This window comes from Notolepis coatsorum (assembly GCF_963971535.1).
Source record: "Notolepis coatsorum genome assembly, chromosome: 8".
NCBI classification, from domain to species: domain Eukaryota; kingdom Metazoa; phylum Chordata; class Actinopteri; order Aulopiformes; family Paralepididae; genus Notolepis; species Notolepis coatsorum.
In genome coordinates, this window is record NC_140172.1 from 10201234 (window position 1) to 10222355 (window position 21122).

Below are 21122 nucleotides of genomic sequence, written 5' to 3' on the forward strand. Positions count from 1 at the left end.
AGTTGAGGTCGTTTTTGGGCATGTCAGGTTGGTACCATAGATTTGTGCCCAACTACTCTGCCAGGGCTGCCCTCCTCACTGACATGCTCAGCCAGAACTGTCCTAACCCGTTGAGGTGGACAGAAGAGGCTGTTTTGGCCTTTAAAGACCTTCAGCAAGCTCTAAGGAGTGACCCTGTGTTGTGTTGCCCAGATTTCACTAAGACTTTCTTTCTACAGACTGATGCCTCAGATCGGGGTGTAGGGGCCGTCCTTCTGCAGGGTTCCATCCCCACTCTGGGCAAACAGAGCAGCTGTGACTGATCGGTCCTAAATGGCCGGATGGGGGGGGTGGACCAAACCATGTTGCGGGAGATGCCGGGGGGGGTTTATTGTATTGTAATTTAGTTTCCTTATATGTATTTCCTTATTAATTAAGATTATAAGTTGTGCAGTTTGGTAGTTGTGTTGTGTGTTGTGTGTTTATTGTTTGTTAGATTCATTAGAAGTGTAAGATATTATTTAGTAAAATATTCATTATCAATTAGCCCACTTAGATTAGATGTATCTGGCCAGGGCCTATATATAGTTTTGAGTTCTTAGTTGTCATTGTCTTCCGTTCTGTTCAGGTCTGGTTTTGTCCTGCTGTATTATTTGGACCATTTATGTTATATTTAAATTATGTTTTTGCATGGGTAAATAAAACCCTTATTCTTTGGCTATTTTTGAAATGGGTAAAATAAAACCCTTATTTTTTGGCAAAACCACTGTGTCCTCCTAGTCTGGCTGCTTGGTCCCTTACAGTACGTCACCTGGCTGATTCCAATGGGGCAGCGGTGGTGCTATTGACCACATCCTGACCATCTGCCCCCTATACAAACCACCCTCGGAAGCCAGCCTCTTTGATGTGGGACCAGAGTTAAGGGCATGGCTACAAGATACAGAGTTGGACCTCTGACGTTACACGAAAGAAGTGTATTATTCCCCAATATGTTTCCTAATCAGCGTGTCCCTTTTTAAAATAAATTTCAAATAGTTTGTCTGTAACGTGTGTATTGTAAATCATAGTGTTAATTATTCCCAATTCTGGTGTTATAGTTTTATACTTCTTGGGGTAACTGTTCAATTATCTTTCCTCTGTTGCATCTATTCTCATCCCCAGGTCCCCTGTGTGTATGCTTGTATTGGGTACTTTTCCATGTTGATTTTGTCTTGTATCTTTATTCGGATCACCGTGGTCCTTCATGCCCCTTTCTCGTGTCCCTTTGTCGTTCTTCATAGTTGATCTGCTTTGAATCGGTTCAGGTCCCCTCTTTTCCTCCTCCCATCCTCCTCTCCTTGTCCTCGTCTCTCGGTTCTGGTCCACCTGTGCACCCTCTCCATCAGCGTAGGCCTATGCCGTAGGCCTCTCTCCTTCCCCTCCCGGCACCTTCCATCCTCTCCTCGCTGTGTCCCTCGCCGCCTCCCGCACGCCGCTGGGACCTGGTTCCTTTCTTTTTCTGAAATTTCTTTATTTCTACATAGCTCCGACGCTTCATTTCCACCTCCGTTGGATGTTTCAGTGTTACATTGTATGCTCCGCATTGCTCCTAATCCAATCTGTGTGGTGGCCTGGTTAGCTTCTATGTTAGCTTGTAAGCTAGTTTGTATGTTAGCCTGTAGCTTCTCTGCATTTACATTCAGCGTCCCGCTAGCTTGTTCTACCTGTTGCATCATTGCCTCGTGTTGAGTCTTTTCCATCGGTGTATTTACTTCATCTGGGGTTGCTTTTCTTTCAGTTGTCCTCATGTTCATTCTTCCTTCTTTCTTTCGTCCTCGAATCCTCACTTTTTATTTCGTTTTGAATTGTTTTACTTCCTTTTTTTATATTCATTGACCGGGAGCTCTTTCATGTGGCTGCTCACCAGAACGTTGCAAACCGGAAGTCTGCGCAATTGGCTCTTGACAAGTGTAAACTATGGATTAGTCAGTTGCAGTCAACGTCGGACCCTTTAGCTCAACTGGTTAGTGCCACTGCCTGTCGATCCTATGGTCCCAGGTTCAAATCGCTCAGTTAAACAAGTTTATTCTTTTATTTCATTAATTAATTTATTTCTGGAGCATTTCTTTATCCACTCTGGTTAGATGGTGTATTGTACTTGTGCTGTATAATGAATAGGGATGTTCGATATTGACTTTTTTACCGATATTCCATATACCGATATTGTCCAACTCTTCATTTCCGATACCAAGCAACCGACACCGATATATGCAGGTAGGGGTGCACCGATGTATCGGTCAGGTATCGGCCGATAAGTGCCTTGTTGACTGCAATCGGCCTATCGGCCGATAAGCTCGAATGTGCCGATGGCAGTAGCCGATAAATTCAGTCGCGTCCTGCCAACGGCGCCGCCCCCAGTCCCCCACACACACACACAAGCTACTGCATCAAAGTTACTACTAAATATTCAACATTCTCTTTTGAGACTCTGCTTCAGACTCTTATCATTTGGCACTAAAAGCTAAACATTGTCACCGATATGGCTGTCCGCAACATGTCATTAATTGTGTACGCGAGGTGGTCGCTCAGTGACTACGTTAACATGAGCTAGGTTAGCTAGCATGAGTTACCGGGAGATGGAAAACTAACATTACTGGTGAAAATGTGATTTACGTTGGAATACTCCTTTGCCAACTTGCTGTACTTTGCTTGTAGGTCTGCAGCCATTATTGCTGGATTATGAATAGCCCCAACTTTAGCCAAGGTAACGTTATGGCTAAACCTTTAACGTTAGTTAACGCTAGCTTTCGGTTAGCTGTTCAATGCTATTAATAACACAACCAAGCGAACCCATCACAGCTCCCCGTCAACACCCCTCTCTCGGGAAGATGGCATTTAAGAAAGTATCTGCTGTTAAAATGACACAAACATTCGTTTTGTGGCATTAACGTTATATAGTTAGTGTTACACGTTCAATAACATCAGCATATTATTTACCCGAAGATAGCAAGTAAGCAAGGCATTACTCCGTTCATAGCTCAGTTCCATTCCGTTGATCATTCCGTACCCAACTACCCATTCTGCAATCTGTTAATAAAGTTTTCAACCAGACAAATGTATAGAAAGGCTTTGTTTTATTATAACATTTGTTGCAGTAAAATCAGTGTCTCGTTTGGTCATCTTGTGGAGCGCTGGTCGGCGGGCAGCTAACGTATTAGCTTGTTGTGGTTCTCGCAAGCAGATCAATGGCGGCATGCCCGGAAGTAGAAAATGAATAAACGCTTGCCGATTGGTGGTAAGAACAGCAGGAGGTGGGTGCTAGCGGTGTGACGTAATTGGCCGAATCGACTGTCAATCAAAATGGTTCTATTGCATTGGTTGAGAGCGCTGGTTGAGAGAATAGTATCCATCTGCAGGCCGCCAGACGATACTGGGAGAGGGATAGTGCTACATGGCATGGTGGAATTAATACCATAAACATATTTCTTGATGTTTCCTTTTTTTAAGTAAGTAAAGAGGCCTACAAATACAAACACACATACAAATATACAGTAGTTTCATTAAAAAAAAAAATTACAAAAAAAATATAAAAAAAATATATATAAAAAAAAATTACAAATACTTATTTTTTGCCACAAATATCGGTATCGGCCGATCGTGTTAGTTGAACAATCGGTATCGGTAGCCAATTTTCATATCGGTGCATCCCTATATGCAGGGTCCCCCCCCCCCCCCAAATTAAATAATTTCAGGTAACTAACATTACATATCTCTTGTGTCGTTGAATTAACACAACATTATGCAAACTTTTGACAATAAAAGTATGCATTGATGTGTTAATTTCACTGGATGCATTCAACTAGGCTTTCTAAATGTAAACATTATCTGTGCATCTCCCCTTTTCTTTTCACTTTCCCTTTCTCCCTCTCTCTTTCCTTCTCTCCCTTATTTATTATAATTTTCCTTGTATACTATTGCTACTGTAATTTCTTTATTTTATTTACTTGTGCATAACCTTGTTTTTGTTGCAGTTCCCTCAAAGGCTTTAGCTTTTTGGTAAGGGTGCTTTTGTATATAAGAATGTGTTCTTACTCGCTTGCCTGGGTAAATAAAGGTTACATTTAATTAATTTTCTTTTATTTTTTTGAAAACCGATACCGATCATTTCCGATATTACATTTTAATGCCAATATCGGTAGGCCGATAATATCGAAAATCTCTGATAATGACAATACATTTGAATCAGATCTCATCTTGAGATCGCTACCTGTTGAGTGGATCAGCATGGTGCAATGCCGAACCTCTGAAGCCGTTTTATATACGGCACATTTTGCCACCGTCATGTTGTGTTTACCTCCGCCTGAGTAACGCCCCCCGTTGATGACAGAGCGGAGCAGGAGCTTGAACCGGAGCCCTGCTGGTGTGAGAGCATCCAGTGAGGACCTCACCTGGGCTCACAACACCCAACAGATCATCAAAGAATCCCAGCAACTACTACTTCCTAAGATCTGCTTTTAACACCATGCAGATATACTCTCATTCAGAGACTTATTGACACAGGGGTTAAATGGAGATATCATCCATCTGATCAGAGACTTCCTCTCTGACCGCCCTCAACGGGTCCGTGTTAATGGAAGTCTATCTGATGTCACTACGCTCAACACAGGAGCACCGCAGGGGACCATTTTATCTCCTTTACTTTTCTCCTTGTATACAAACAAACAAGTTACAAATGGACTGTGATAACTTTTGCTTGTTTAAATACGCAGATAATATGGCCTTGTTGCCTTACTGAAGAGGGATACTATATGAGAGGGTACATACAGGGACCATGAGAGGGTACATACAGGGACCATGAGAGGGTCCATACAGGGACCATGAGAGGGTACATACAGGGACCATGAGAGGGTCCATACAGGGACCATGAGAGGGTCCATACAGGGACCATGAGAGGGTACATACAGGGACCATGAGAGGGTACATACAGGGACCATGAGAGGGTACATACAGGGACCATGAGAGGGTCCATACAGGGACCATGAGAGGGTCCATACAGGGACCATGAGAGGGTACATACAGGGACCATGAGAGGGTCCATACAGGGACCATGAGAGGGTCCATACAGGGACCATGAGAGGGTCCATACAGGGACCATGAGAGGGTCCATACAGGGACCATGAGAGGGTACATACAGGGACCATGAGAGGGTACATACAGGGACCATGAGAGGGTACATACAGGGACCATGAGAGGGTACATACAGGGACCATGAGAGGGTCCATATAGGGACCATGAGAGGGTACATACAGGGACCATGAGAGGGTACATACAGGGACCATGAGAGGGTACATACAGGGACCATGAGAGGGTACATACAGGGACCATGAGAGGGTACATACAGGGACCATGAGAGGGTACATACAGGGACCATGAGAGGGTACATACAGGGACCATGAGAGGGTACATACAGGGACCATGAGGGGGTACATACAGGGACCATGAGAGGGTACATACAGGGACCATGAGAGGGTACATACAGGGACCATGAGAGGGTACATACAGGGACCATGAGAGGGTACATACAGGGACCGTGAGAGGGTACATACAGGGACCATGAGAGGGTACATACAGGGACCATGAGAGGGTCCATACAGGGACCATGAGAGGGTACATACAGGGACCATGAGAGGGTCCATACAGGGATCATGAGAGGGTACATACAGGGACCATGAGAGGGTACATACAGGGACCATGAGAGGGTACATACAGGGACCATGAGAGGGTACATACAGGGACCATGAGAGGGTACATACAGGGACCATGAGAGGGTACATACAGGGACCATGAGAGGGTACATACAGGGACCATGAGAGGGTACATACAGGGACCATGAGAGGGTCCATACAGGGACCATGAGAGGGTACATACAGGGACCATGAGAGGGTACATACAGGGACCATGAGAGGGTACATACAGGGACCATGAGAGGGTCCATACAGGGACCACGTGTCATCTCTCCTGAACTGGTGAAAAGAAAGTTCTTTAGAGATGAATGTAAGTAAAACTAAGGAACTTGTCATACATAACAACAGTATCGAGGACGTGGGCGACGTGCGAGACAGAAGAGGGCTGAAGCACGGAGAGAGAGAAGGAGATACAAACCAAATTATTAAGTAAACAATAAACAAGGTGGCCTATTGGGATGTTAGATCCTAATGTGAAAAACTGATTTTTATATGTCTGCACTTTGTGTGCTCATTTTGTGCCTCTGTTTTTTCTGTTGTGAAGCACTATGAGCTGCAATTCTTGTATGAAAGGTGCTATACAAATAAAGTGTATTATTATTATTATTATTATTATTATTATTATTATTATTATTATTATTATTATTATTATTATTATTATTATTATTATTATTATTATTATTATTATTATTATTAATGCTCTCCACCTGGTCAAACAAGACCACAGTGTCAAACAGACTCTCTAATGCTCTCCACCTGATCAACCAAGACCAGTGTCAAACAGACTGACATTGTCCACCTGGTCAACCAAGACCACAAAGTTCCTCTCAAAACTCCAGTCCCGCAAACCCACCTGGTCTGACATCAAGGCTACCCCATCATCACTTCCCCTTAATTGGCTGGTATCAATCCCCGTTTCCTTAGCCTTTCAACCATTGTGTAGTGTGATGTGTGCCTGGTGCCAGTGTCTCGCAGCCATTGAGCCTGTAGCCCAAGGTTGGGTGCTACCCAGTGGTGAAGGAGGCCATTTACATCCTACACTGTAAAGTGCTAGGAGTGTCTAGAAAACCACTATATAAATTAGAGCTGGGCATAGATTAATTTTTTTAATCTAGATTAATCTACCTGCAATCCTGGAATTAATCTAGATTAATCTAGATTAAAATGGCGAAGGTGTTCAAAATAGGTGTGTTCTACCCAAATAATGACCAGAGGAGGAGATTTATCCTCTCCTCTTCATCTGAGGAGTCACTAGCTGTTCTATCTCCTTGTTCAACTTCTTTTTGTAATTTCCAGTGTTTCTTTTAAAACCAGATTTATCGTAATTTTCTGTGCCCTTCCTTTGATGCCATAACATTGTTACACTGATATTGACAGCTCTCTCCAGTGTCAAATCACTCTCTGTCAGTAGTTTCTTCTGTGAACCTTCATTTCTTAATCCACAGACAAACCTGTCTCTCAATGTGTCTTTTAGTGAATCTCTAAATTCACAATGCTGCTGACTGGTTGCTCACACACAGACTGCTGCAGAAGCAGGTTTCTCAACAAATTCAGTGCAAGCTCAGTGTAACAGTTCCATGAATGAATGAATGAATGAAAACGTTATTTAACAGATTGCAGAATGGGTACAATACAGTACGGCTCAATACATACAATTGTTAAGGGGATGCAGACCAGAGAAAGACGTGTGTCTTGTTTACATCAGGGTCCCCCATTTTCATTTATTTGCTCCACATTGTCATTAGCCCCTTTCGTGACTGTGATGCACTGAGTGAATCCACAGTCACTTGCTCCTCAATAGGAAACCAACCTAGATTTACCATGAAGGACTGGTTCTGGCCGAACCGTTCGTTATACAAGAATCACAGAGAAATTACAAAGGTACTCACAGTTGCACGAGGATTTCGGACAGAGATAAGGGATGGTGCGCATGCGCTAGCTGTGATCACCCAACGGCGGAAATAATGCCGTTTGGAGCAGTTTATAAAAATTATTTAAAATGTTTATTAGCAACGCAGAGCTTTCAAACCATCCCGTATCTCTGTCCGAAACCCTTGTGCAACTGTGAGCACCTTTGAAACGTCTCTGTGATTCTTGTATAACGAACGGTTCAGCCAGAACCAGTCCTTCATGGTAAATCTAGGTTAGTTTCCTATTGAGGAGCAAGTGACTGTGGATTCACTCCGTGCATCACAGTCACGAAAGGGGCTACATTGTCATCAAACGGTCCAATATTTCCAATAACCCAAGCCATTTCTGTTGTAAACACTCACGATAGTCCAGTCGATCCTTCCTTTAGTGTGTAAAGTGGATTTCCTCCTCTTGTAGATGTTTCCCAGTTTCCCGTATCAATGTGAGCTAACATGCTAACTCGCTAACGTTAATAATGTAAACAAGGCATGCAAAGGACTTCTTTTTTCTTGCATTGCGCAGATTCAGACGTCCTCATCGCCGAATTGTGTTATATCCTGAGGACTTCTTAACCTCACCTGTATAACAATGATTACCGGACCACTACTTTAGTTTAACACATTATTCTGACTACAGCTCCGGTAGTGCAATCACTTCCTGGTACCACAGCTGGGAACTACGGGAAGTATTTAAGGACAATACAGACCCAACGTTGAGAAAAAGATTAACGGCGTCAATTATATTATCGCGCGACACTAGTCTCGCGATAACGCAGCACGTTAACGCCGTTAGCGGCCCAGCTCTAATATAAATACAATGATAATTCATTCATAGTTTCAGGTCATGACCGTGAATTGCATGCAATAGTATTGATTCTGAATTCCAACTCAACTTCTAACATGAGGTGACAGTGGCTCAGGAGGTAAAGTGGTTGTCTGGTAATCGGAATGTTCCCTGTTCGATTCCCACTCCTCCCGGGGAGCATGTCAAAGCGTCCTTGAGCAAGAAAACGTAACCCCTAATTGCTCCCAATGAGCAGGTGGGCACCTTGCACCGTTGGTGTGCGAATGGGTGAATGTGAGGAACAAAATCGCAAAGCGCTTTGGATAAAATCGCTATATAAATGCACCATTTAACACACACATTAGAAAGAGATAAAGTAACAGTCTTATCCGACCCAGATTTGACCGTTGGGCTTTAAAGTTAAAACCGCTCCGATTTTCTAATTCTCTTCGACACAAAAGTCAAAACACCACTTCAGAACCCTGACTTGTATTGTTAAAAGTAGAAGTGTTTACACTCACTAGAACAGATATTATGGCTAGATGATGCCTCAACCACAATCTAAATTTTGTATTGATTTGCTTGATTTATTTGGATGTATCTTAGCTAACCGACTAATCGTCCAAGAATCAGGAATAATCCAACACCAATCTCTCTGAGCAGGGTTTTACTCACACTAGTCTGAGCAGGGTTTTGGTCTGAGATTTGTTAGAAAAGGTACACAACAGGGGTACATTGTACATCCCACTATCAAAGTCTGCTGCGCAAACTAAACTGAGTGTGTTTGGTTAGAGTGTCTCTCTCTCCACACCTCTCTCTCTCTCTCGCTAAGAGACAGTAGGCTACAGACAAACACCCAGTCAAGAACAAGACTAGGCAAGCCTAGTTAAGCAAGACACAGCCAAGAATGAGACATGGCAAGCCTAATTAAGCAAGATACAGCCAAGAACAAGAATAGGCAAGCCTAGTTAAGCAAGACCCAGCCAAGAACAAGACATGGCAAGCCTAATTAAGCAAGACCCAGCCAAGAACAAGACTAAGCAAGCCTAGTTAAGCAAGACCCAGCCAAGAACGAGACTAGGCAAGCAATTATTATTATTTTTTTTTTAATACAGTATATCTATATTTTTATCATGTAAAAGTTTATATATAAAATCTGCAAATTGATTATGCAAAACAACTCCCAATGTAATATTTCTTACCGCTGACAATCTTTTGAGTGGGATTTTCAAGAGTCTTGTCTGTAGTTTAGCTCCACTCTTCTCTCCAAGCTCCTCATAACCTTGGATTACAAACCAGTCTGTGTCCTTTTCTGAAACTGAGAGAACCGTAAAATTTGTATTTGTTTATTAAAAAAGATCGCCATTAGCTGATGCCAATGGCACCAGCTAGTCTTCCTCAGGTCCAAAGTCCCACATATCAATATATACATACAAATATACATACACACGCGCACATACAATGAAAAAAAAAAAAAAAAAAATTATTGTTCTTTAAAAAAAGTTTTTATCATCATTCCATTTGGGCTGTGCTTAACACATTAACTGCCACGGAGTTTGCCCGTCTCATACCACTCTCTGCCACCACTCTAAGCCTATGGAGATGTTCACCTTCTTTGCAGGGCTATAACTTTTTAAATTGTATTGCTAAATTGACATTACTATGGCCCATTCAACATCGATTATCTATCGTTCAGGATGTAGGAACGTTATACTTTTTCAGTCATAGATTCATACGAAATATGTTTTTATCGTTTTCTGCAGTAATTCCTAGAACGTGAGTTATAGGCATATACGCATATATAGATTATCAACTGCCGTTTGTTGCCGATACACGCTATATTAAAAATTTCAACTGTACATGATCCTAAACGTTATGACTCATCATGTGTGGATGAACGGGGGGGGGGGGGGGGGGGTTTATAATTCCGTGATCGTCAGTCAATGCTTTATGTAGTATGGGTGATATATTGATCAGAGCAGTTTGCATTAATAATAATAAACAAACACGCTGAAAGTAACGTTACTGTCGCCGATGAGACTGGAAGAAAAATATCCCACTTATTTGATGTGGATCGACTAGATCCATTTCCGGTTTGTATAATAATAATAAATGCCCAAATCATATCGATTATTGAGTTATGGCAGCAATCCATATACACGGATGTGTGTCTAGAGTCCCGCAACAATATGTGAGTGCCGGACGCATTTCCCAGATGCACAGAGATCACCAGAGATCCATTTCCGGTTGCAACTCGCCCCCGATCATCCACAAGGCGGCAGTATTGAAGCGTTGCAGAGTTGTGCAGGCTCCCACTGTAATGTATGGGTGAGGGGATTATGAATACCATGGCGAAAAAATGAAATATGATCTCAATAACGTTGGACGCCGTGGAATGGCAGAATTAGCATGACCTTGAAACACGTTGTACGACGTTATTGGCGCCCAATGTGTTAATGTCTGAAGGACTCGACTGAAGGCTTCTTGTCCTCTGCGAAAGCATGCAATTGGTCCACCAGGTGGATACATCTTGATATTTGTCTAGTGTGTTCATTAGACAGGTGAAATCCTCTTTCAGTGCCTCTGTGCCCGTTTTCTTAGGCAGTTAGCATTGCTGGTATGTGCGCCATTAGCGTTAGCCACACTTATAGGCCTCTTTGCTTTTGGAAAGAGTGAAAAAAAAATATATATATATATATATATATATTGTGCATTCGACTAAGAGGTTGGCAGTCGACTATGGCTCCTTTCGATTGATTAGTCGACTATTCGACTAGTCATGGTCAGCCCTAGTCATTTGTAATCAGATTTGTTATTTGACTTGCCACAAATCTCACCCCACTTATTGTCTAGTGATTAATTCTGTATTTACAGGTGAAAACTGACCGGAGGAACAGGCTGCAGGGAGACCATCTGGCCGCTTGTATGCGTCTCAGCATCAATGGGCCCCCTACCAGTGAATTCCCTACCAAAGAGCCCTGGAGCTTTTCTTTCAAAAGCCCAGGAAAATTAAATGCTCTAAGGCAGAATGTAGCCTATGCCACTGAGACTTCTTAGGTGTAAAGTCACAAGTGCTGTTGTAGTGTTATGATTTGTGTATGTTAGACAGTTAGTATGTTCCATGTATCTATGTCTATGTTTTCTATTTATAGTATCTATTAAATCATCTATATCTATGTTCAATACAAATAGTGTACATTTAAGTGTTGAGGCATGTCATTAATCTTGACTTTTACCCTGATTACAACTACATTGCAAACAAATTGTATCTTATCAAGTGAAAATATCTTGTATTTGGTACAATAATTTAGCTTTTTTTCTGATTTTGGTCAATGTAATCTTGTTTTAAAAAACAAGATTAACATTTTCTTAAAACAAGATTAAATTGACCAAAATCAAGAAAAAATAATAAGCCAAATTATCTGCCAGTGGAATAAGATAATCCACGATAATTCTACAAAATATTGGATTTATTGTACCAAATACAAGATATTTTCACTTGATAAGATTTCATTTTTTGCAGTGTACAAATATGCAGCTACCTGAGCCTCCAGAGCACTTCTAGTAGGGCTGGACGGTATGGTCTAAAATGTATATCACAGTATAATTTGAAGCATAGACGGTAACGGTATATATCACGGTATATTAACTTATCTTAAAATGTCTATATAAATGCTTCTAAAGGGGTAAAACACTGGTATGGCAGCTATTACTGTACTCTTGTATTACTAGGACATATTTCACATAGTACAGAGGTATTTTAAGAAAATGTATTGTGCAAAACTGCAATAGAAAAATGCAAAACCTTTTCTCAAGTATCTGCAGGCAGGTAACGTAACGCGTATCTTGGATCCAGTGCTTTGACCATGTCTTTAAAGCCCTTTATATCGACAGTTTGAAAAGGAACCATGTCATTACACAAGTAAACAGTGACAGCGTTTGTTATGTCGGTCCACCGCTGGCTTTTTTTGTCGTTTAACTTAACCTAAAACGTAAATAATCAAAAATAATAAAATTATTCTGTTACAGCTGCTGAGCTATACTATAGCTAATGGCAATCAATATCTTCCTTTTTAATGAAATAGGTTTAAGAATCTAATCAGGATTGTTAGCACAGAGAGAGAGAGAGAGGGATGGGGGAGACCGAGTGAGAGAGAGAGTGAGAGAGAGAGGGAGGGAGGGGGCTGCTGCTAGAGTGGAGCTAACGTTGGCTTGCTGAATCTACATCAACAGGCTGCTAGGAGTGGAGCTAACGTTCGTTTTCTGAAGGCTACATCAACAGTTAACATTACATAAGGTTTTAGCGTGTAGCTGTGTGCAACGCAGGGCTAGTTCGCTTCTAGAATTGAAGGTCCGCTCTGTTCTGTGTCTATTATGAAATGACAATTGCGCATTGACACGCCGACTACGCAAAGCCTCTGTGCTCCTAAAATATTTTTTCCAGTTCGCACATATCTATTTTGCGAGTGAAATAATCACACTGTAGAGCCCTGCCTCAGCAAGCTAAAGTTAGCTCCACTTAGCAGCCCCCTCCCTCCACACTGTGGTTACGTCATTGCTACTTTAGAGTTGCTCTACCGGTCACAAGGTATAGTCAAGATCCATACCGTAGCGCAAATTCATACCGTTTATACCATATACCGTTTATACCGTCCACCCCTAACTTCTAGTGTCAGCGGACACACCAAAAACCTCCTAGCAAATTCACATGCACATGACTCCATGAACATGAATAACTAGGGGTGGAACGGTACGCATTAGAACCGTACACCGTTCGGTACGACCTCCACGGTTCGGGGCATGTGTGTAATGTTCGGTAATTGGGATGTGTTAGCCTCGAGCTAGGCTAACGTTACGTTAGCCCCAAGCTAACTAACTTTAGCTGCAAGCTAACTAACTTTAGCTGCAAGCTAACTAACTTTAGCTGCGAGCTAACTAACGTTAGCCGCAAGCTAACCGTGGAAACACTCACAGCGAAGTGACTCCACAACACCAGAGTGGGGAATGGGGGGTATATTGACGAGGCTTGACAACAGAGGTTCAAAGATAACTGTTTGTGTTCAATAACGAGCCAGGAGAATAGAGCGTCTGTGTCAACTGTGCCGTGTGTCTGTATTGCCAACCCATAACACGACATTTACATCCTGGTCCCTGCTGGGACATACCAACTCCACACACCACTGTGGGGGGGTTTATATAACATTCCCCATTCCCTTGTAACATCTCCCCTCTTTTTTTTTTTTTACAGTTACACAATTCCTAAATTGCAAATAATTATTAATACAAGTAACCCCATAAACGTCCTTATTTAAAACCCTAATAATATTTTCTGTGACTTTTCCTTTTTGATAAGAACGTCTAGTGCTGGTTGAGCATATGCATACTTTATGTTGATGGCCTTTGTCTATAATGTGGTCACAAAATGGAAAGGTTTAATTTAGAGGTGGGCATAGATTAATTTTTTTTTATCTAGATTAATCTATCTGCAATCCTGGAGTTAAGATTAATCTAGATTAAAATGGCTCATTTGAAGTCTGCCGAAGGCATTCAAAATATGTGTGTTCTACCCAAATAATGAACAGAAGTAAGTCCTTACTTTTTCTTTCCTCCTTACGTTTCTCAGGCCAGGTGGCCCATTACACCATGAGCCCATCTCCCGTTTCCAAAATGCATTACAGACTGTTTGAAAAAGCTGTTTTGCTATGATAATTGGTAATGCAATATCAAAATAATGTTCAATAAGATGTACTTGTGTTTAATAAATTGTTTTATTCAGAACACAAATAATGTTACCAGTAGGCTTGGGCGGTATGAAGGTATTACGGTATACCAGGGTATTTCGAAATCCTGTCGGTATGATTTTCAATACCGTGACGTCACAGACTGTGCGCCAAATCACAGATGCGTTGCTTGTAGTGCACAGCACGTGCCAGCAGAGGGCAGGGCAGTCTTTTTTTCCCTCTCTCAGTCAGAGCTCAGCAGAGCCACGCGCGTGTTCCTGTGGGTCTTTCATCTCACATGCGTGTCAATCTGCACGACAAATAAAGACTTAGGGCTAGATCCACAAAGAATGGATTGCACAGAGCAAGTTGCACCCTTACAATTCATTATGAATTGAAAATGGGCGACCCTGATGTAAACAAGACGAAAGTCTTTCGCTGGTCTGCATCCCCTTAACAATGGTGTGTATTGATTTTATTAACAGATTGCAGAATGTGTACAATACAGTACGGCTCAATACACACAATTGTTAAGGGGATGCAGACCAGAGAAAGACTTTAGTCTTGTTAACATCAGGGTCCCCCATTTTCAATTCATAATGAATTGTAAGTAAGGGTGCAACTTGCTCCGTGCAATCCATTCTTTGTGGATCTAGCCCTTATTCTTCTATAGAATGCGGTTATGGACCGGTGGCCGTCCGTTTATTAAGGTCGAATGGATGGACCATGGGTCCACTTCCAGACATTGGATGATTGAGGAATCAGGAAACGGAGCATTTTTCTAACGTTTTGAAATGGATTTGTGCATGAATGTGGACTCGGACGCGTTGTTTGGGTACCGGTAAGTAAGTTATGTTATGGTTAAGCGTATGGAAGATGAACGTACGAGTTATGAATGCCGGGAGTGTATGTTTCGTAAAGCCTTCCAGTTTGACTGTGTGTGTGCGTATTGGCTTCGGTGATTCACTACAGGGGTTTAACGGCTTAAGCTGGGTTTTGATTATCACTTAATCAATGCGTCTGAATGTGTAGTTGTGTACTACTGTCGTGAGTTTGTGAGTCACATTGGTCTAATTTCAGCCTCAGTTATACGTTATTTGTTCCGTATGACTCGTTTCATATGTGTGTATCTCGAATGTGCGCGCAGATTTGTTTAAGTTGGTAACACGGGTCGCTAAGGAATTTAGGTTTGAAGTTGAAGAAAGTGCACTTTTAGGTTGAAAGAACGGCCCTAATGTCAACGTGTTTCAATATAACCGTTATGTATGGTGATAACGAGTATATTGTTAACTTAGCTCCGCTCCGCCCCCACTGATGAAAGTCATACCGTCATAATACCCATACCGGGGTGTGATGTCAGCAAGGTATGACGTATGAAAAAAATTATACCGCCCAAGCCTAGTTTCCAGTACAGTCACTCAGTAGCTATGTGACATGGCTTGACTCAATCAGTCCAATCTCTACTTCTCCTTCTTCCACCAGTCACTCAGGCAGACCAGATTGTTCACATTGGCTGGTGACAAACTAGCTCTCTTCTTCTGTACAATATGGCCTGATAAAGAGAACAGTCTCTCGCATGGGACAGTTGAGGCAGGGGTCCCCAAGTACTTCAGGGCAATGTGGGCCAGCTTACCATAGACAGCAGTGTTGTCTGACCACCACTTTAGTGGACACTGATACCTCTCCATAGTAGGGCTGGACGGTATGGTCTAAAATGTATATCACGATATAATTTGAAGTATAGGCGGTAACGGTATATATCACGGTATATTCATCTATCTTAAAATGTCTATATAAATGCTTCTGAAGGGGTAAAATACTGGTATGGCAGCTATTACTGTACTCTTGTATTACTAGGACATATTTCACATAGTACAGAGGTATTTTAAGAAAATGTATTGTGCAAAACTGCAATAGAAAATTGCAAAACCTTTTCTCAAGTGTCTGCTGGCAGGTAACGCATATCTTGGATCGTGTTTTGACCATGTCTATCGACAGTTTGAAAAGGAACCATGTCCTTACTAAGGCTGTCAAAGTTAACGCGGTATTAACGCGTTATCGCCCGATTCTTATTAACGCCACTATTTTTTTTAACTCACGATTAACTTTCAATAAAAAGATTTTAAATTTTTTTTAATGAAAAACAACGTATCGAATCGAAACGAAAACCGTGACCACAAAACCGTGATACGTACCGAACCGTGGATTTTGTGAACCGTTCCACCCCTATGAATAACCTATCTTGAACAATTCTAAGGTAGTTTTAAGTTATTTCTCTGGCAGCATGCACTAATATGGATTCCGGCGGCACGTGCGCACGCACAAATATGGAATCCGGCAGCGTGCGCGCAGCACAGCACGGCTGATGAATTTTTTTTCAAGGGGGAACACTGAATCCACACCATCCACGAGGGTAAATTCATAACCTCACACATCTAGAAACCTAAGAATATTGTATCTATGTTGCAGAGTCTTCAATCTCTGGACCAAAAGATTTCCTCCCAACTTTGACCAGGGACCGGCCATATAGAGGAGGGTCTACCGGCTAGTGCAAGACAGTCAAAGCTATTCCCTTTATAAAGAGTAATGAAACACATTTATTATTTTACTTTCCATCGATCAGACTCTTCAAGAATGTATATGTTAAAATACCTAACTTTATTATGGTTTCCCCTACCATTGCCTTGGCGGGGCAGCACACCCCGCCAACGGGACGCCCCGCCCCTCCAGAAAGAATTATATATTAAAAAAAAAATTATATACTATATATATATATTTTTTTTTTAACTTTTTTTTAATTAACTGGATAGTTCATATAAGCCATTCTCCCTTTCTGTGTGTGTGTGTGTGTGTGTGTGTGTGTGTGTGTGTGTGTGTGTGTGTGTGTGTGTGTGTGTGTGTGTGTGTGTGTGTGTGCCCATCCCAACTCTGGTCTTTGGCAAGTTTGATAGTATTTACTATTTACTGAGGATGGCCAGATAATGTTGATATTTAAACTTAAAAAATTATTATACAGAGAGAAGCTTCAGCAAGTACAAAACGCTGCTGACCGACAAAAGACATTCCCTCACTGAGGAAAACACAAAGGCCTAACCATCATGTATCACAATGGTGATGTCAGCCAGAGATGGGGAGAAGCATGAACCTTTAAAGGACACCTCTTTGAAATAAATGACATTTTACAGTTTTTTTTCTGATTTCTTTTAAACAAATGATTATTTTGTATTATTTAACTATTTAATTATTATTTAGTTATTGCACTGCACTGGCAGTTGAACTGCATTGAACTGAACTGAATTGGAAAAAAGAAACCTCATAACCTAACTGGCACTGAACATTGAACTACACTGGCACTGTTTGCAGATGTACTGTTATTAAAGTTAGTTAAAAACATAATTTTGTATCGTTTTCTTTGGTTAAATCCAAAGGAAAAAAATATAAAATCAGAGAAATCCGAAAATAGTGAAAATTAAAAACAGAGAAATCCGAAAACAGGAAAATTCATATCCGAAAACAGGAAAAGATAAAAATGGATTTCATAGGCGCCTAGTTAAAGGAAAACTCCAACATTTTGGGAAATTAGCTTATTTGCCATCTACCCTGGAGTTCGACAAGAAGATACATACCTTTTTCTTCTCTGTGCATGCAGTAGGAGTAGGAAGACGTTGGGAACTAGGCTAATGGAGGAACCTACTTCCAGTGACTGACGCTAAGCTAGGCTAACGGTGCGTGTCTTCCTACTCCTACTGCATGGACAGAGAAGAAAAAGGGTATGCATCTTCTTGTCTAACTCCAGGGTAGATGGCAAATAAGCTAATTTCCCAACATGTTGGAGTTTTCCTTTAAGGTGAGTTAATAAATTCACTCTGAAAATCTGCTCTGATAAACTGACTCTTGGTCAGAGCGTCCAGTGTGCACTCTGAGCCCTCAGAATTTCCGAACAACTTGAGTTCGCTCGCTCTGACACTGGTTGTAAATAGTTATGAGTGTTGTATGTGCCTCCCTGTATTGTAAATAGTTCATATGTGTGTTGTCACTACTGTATGTATAATTGTAAATAAGTTAATTTTTATTTATTTACCTAATTTATGTGCAATCGTTTCATTTCAGCTCAGTGTAGTGAAATGCACCGATACTAACAACCGCCTTACTGCGCGCGTCTATGATGACACTGTTGACACCACGTATCCGTGACACACGCGCCCCGCGAAAACACTAGTCATGTTGGGGGCCTGCCACACCCCCTGAAAAAAATCCTAGGGGAAACACTGAAATGAAAATCACAGATTGGGGCTTAATGGAAAGAATGAGAGGAGGGAAAGCTATGGACACACAGACAGAGAGACAACTGTGCTGCAACAGAAGAAAGACAACAAGAGAAAATAAAGACAATAAAAAGAAAAGTAACATACTGATATCCTGATGGTCTGTGGGCTCCTCCTTCAGCCCAGTGGAAATATCCATGGTTGGGTCTAGTGTGTCCTGAGCCTCTTCTTTCTTAATCATCAGTAGGTCACTGGGTGGATCTGGAGCAGAGGGAGACAGCAACTAAGAACTTACAGTAGCATGGAAAAGTATTTGGTCACTTTCTGATTTCCTCTGTAATTACATCCTCCTTCCTATTGACCCAAGATGGCGGCGCATACACAACACGAAGGGAAACAGCAAGCGCTCAGGGGCTCGGGAGGTAGAACGGTTGTCTGGTATAATACATTTTAACGTGTGAGAAATGCAGCCAATCAAGTCACTTTGCTTTAATTTCTGGCACGTTAGACATGTTTCTTGGTAGCAGATAGGAATTTGAGAGGGTAGATCTGGGGCAGAGGGAGACAGCAAAATAAAGTGCACCAAATAGTTAGGCTACATGTGAACAGAGTTTGATGAAATGAAAGAATGAGAGACAAAGCTATGGAGACAAAGCTATACAAATATGATAAGAGCAGAGGAAGGAGGAGACAGAATCAAGATAAGAGAAAAAAAGGTAACATGCTGATATCCTGGTGGTCTGTGGGCTCCTCCTTCATCTCAAAGGAAGTATCCTTGGGTGGGTCTAGCGCAGGGGTCGGCAATTAGGTTTGGCGGCGGGCCAATTTTTCCCCAAGCCATTGAATGGCGGGCCAGAACCAAAAACAATGGCTAATTTAATATAATGATAGTGAAACATGTTTAACTGTCAAAAAAACGAGCTGCATAGGTGGCATAATAAACTGTAAACGACATATACATGCACTGAACATTATACCTTTGTCTTTTTTCCATTGTATTATAAAGCACCTCTCTATCGGTCTATCCTACATTATGCGCGCGCAACCGTCTATCTGACGGCCACGGACCGGTTTAATGTTGAATGTTTAATGTTAAAACTATCGATTTATATGGAATTCGTTAAACTTATCCGTTGTCTTACTTATTATTATACTTATTGAATCTCAAACAAGCCTCGTCTTGTTAAATGAGACGGTCTGGTCTACAAAGGAGACTGGGGCTGACTCATCCAGATTGCGGAATCCCCCGCGATTGATTATTGACACTTCCGCTAAATATATTAATCTAGCTACTAACGGGGGAGACTGATCAATTACGGATAAAGGAATATAGTGGGACGATCGATTATGATAGTTAACCTTGTTAGATGAGGCTGCACTGGAAATGGAGCTAATGGACTTCCGAATGTCTCGTAATTCAAATACATATAGCGCCGTCATTTCAGGAGCTTCTTCAAGCACTCTTTTTGTTTAAAGTTAATTGCATTGTTTTTGCATTGTTTTTAATTGCATTACTGTTCATATGCATGTGTGGTGCTGTCAGTCATGAGTAAAGATAAAGCTTGAATGACTTACTGAACTGGTGTTTTTATTTCATGGACTCATGTTTCCCATTTCAGCACCACGCGCTGTCCACCTCACTTTGAGCAAGCCTATATATACGGTACATTGCACCTCACTGCCTATACCTGTTATTCACTCTCAACATGGATAAAACATAAAGTACCGGTATGCATATAATAAAAATAATATGATGAAAATAAAATAAATATCATATTCTCAAAACAAACTGACGGGCCAGAAATTATTGCTGGTGGGCCAATTTCGGCCCGCGGGGGCCGCCTATTGCCGACCCCTGAGCCTCTTCAATCCCTGTGTGTCAAATGCAAGGAAGCTTCCTATATAGGTAGCATTTCTAGGTAGGAAGTTTAAATGTTTAAGTTTTAGGCTGTCACAAACGGGTAGCATGCAGTAGGATTCAATGTTGTTCAACCAAAGTATTGGCTTCTGCTGTGTCAATACAAACTGAATTCTCTACACAGAAAGAGCTGCTTTTAAACACAAAGACTTGCCTCTGACTGGTGATAGCTCAATTAGCAGAGACACGCCCACAGTGTCACTGAGTGAAACTAAACAGAATTTTAGATTTAAGATTTACAACAACAAATACATTTGTTGTTACAGACAAAGGTTAGGCTAACGTTAGGCTAACTAACTTTAGCTGCAAGCTAACTAACGTTAGCCGCAAGCTAACCGTGGAAACACTCACAGCGAAGTGACTCCACGACACCAGAGTGGGGAAGGGGGGTATATTGACGAGGCTTGAAAACAGAGGTTCAAAGATAACTGTTTGTGTTCAATAACGAGCCAGGAGAATAGAGCGTCTGTGTCAACTTTGCCGTGCGTCTGTATTGCCAACCCATAACACGACATTTACATCCTGGTCCCTGCTGGGACATACCAACTCCACACACCACTGTGGGGGGGTTTATATAACATTCCCCATTCCATTGTAACATCTCCTCTCTTTTTTCTTTAGATAACAGTTACAAAATTCCTTAGTGCAAATCATTATTAATACAAGTAACCCCATAAACGTCCTTATTTAAAACCCTAATAATATTTTCTGTGACTTTTCCTTTTTGATAAGAACGTCTAGTGCTGGTTGAGCATATGCATACTTTATGTTGATGGCCTTTGTCTGTAATGTGGTCACAAAAATGGAAAGGTTTAATTTAGAG

At 41.5% G+C, this 21122-nt stretch overlaps 1 protein-coding gene across 1 annotated transcript in view; it reads right to left on the reverse strand.

Annotated features, from left to right (window-relative positions):
* Positions 1-21122, reverse strand: part of LOC311233285 (uncharacterized protein) — a 65775-nt gene that overhangs the window by 26143 nt on the left and 18510 nt on the right. Inside the window, exons 2-4 of the mRNA XM_084320228.1 lie at positions 18529-18642; positions 9599-9714; positions 1171-1344 (exon numbers count right to left, since the gene is read on the reverse strand). Of these exons, the coding sequence (XP_084176354.1) occupies positions 1171-1344; positions 9599-9714; positions 18529-18642 (404 nt within the window). The remainder of the gene's footprint in view (positions 1-1170; positions 1345-9598; positions 9715-18528; positions 18643-21122) is intronic.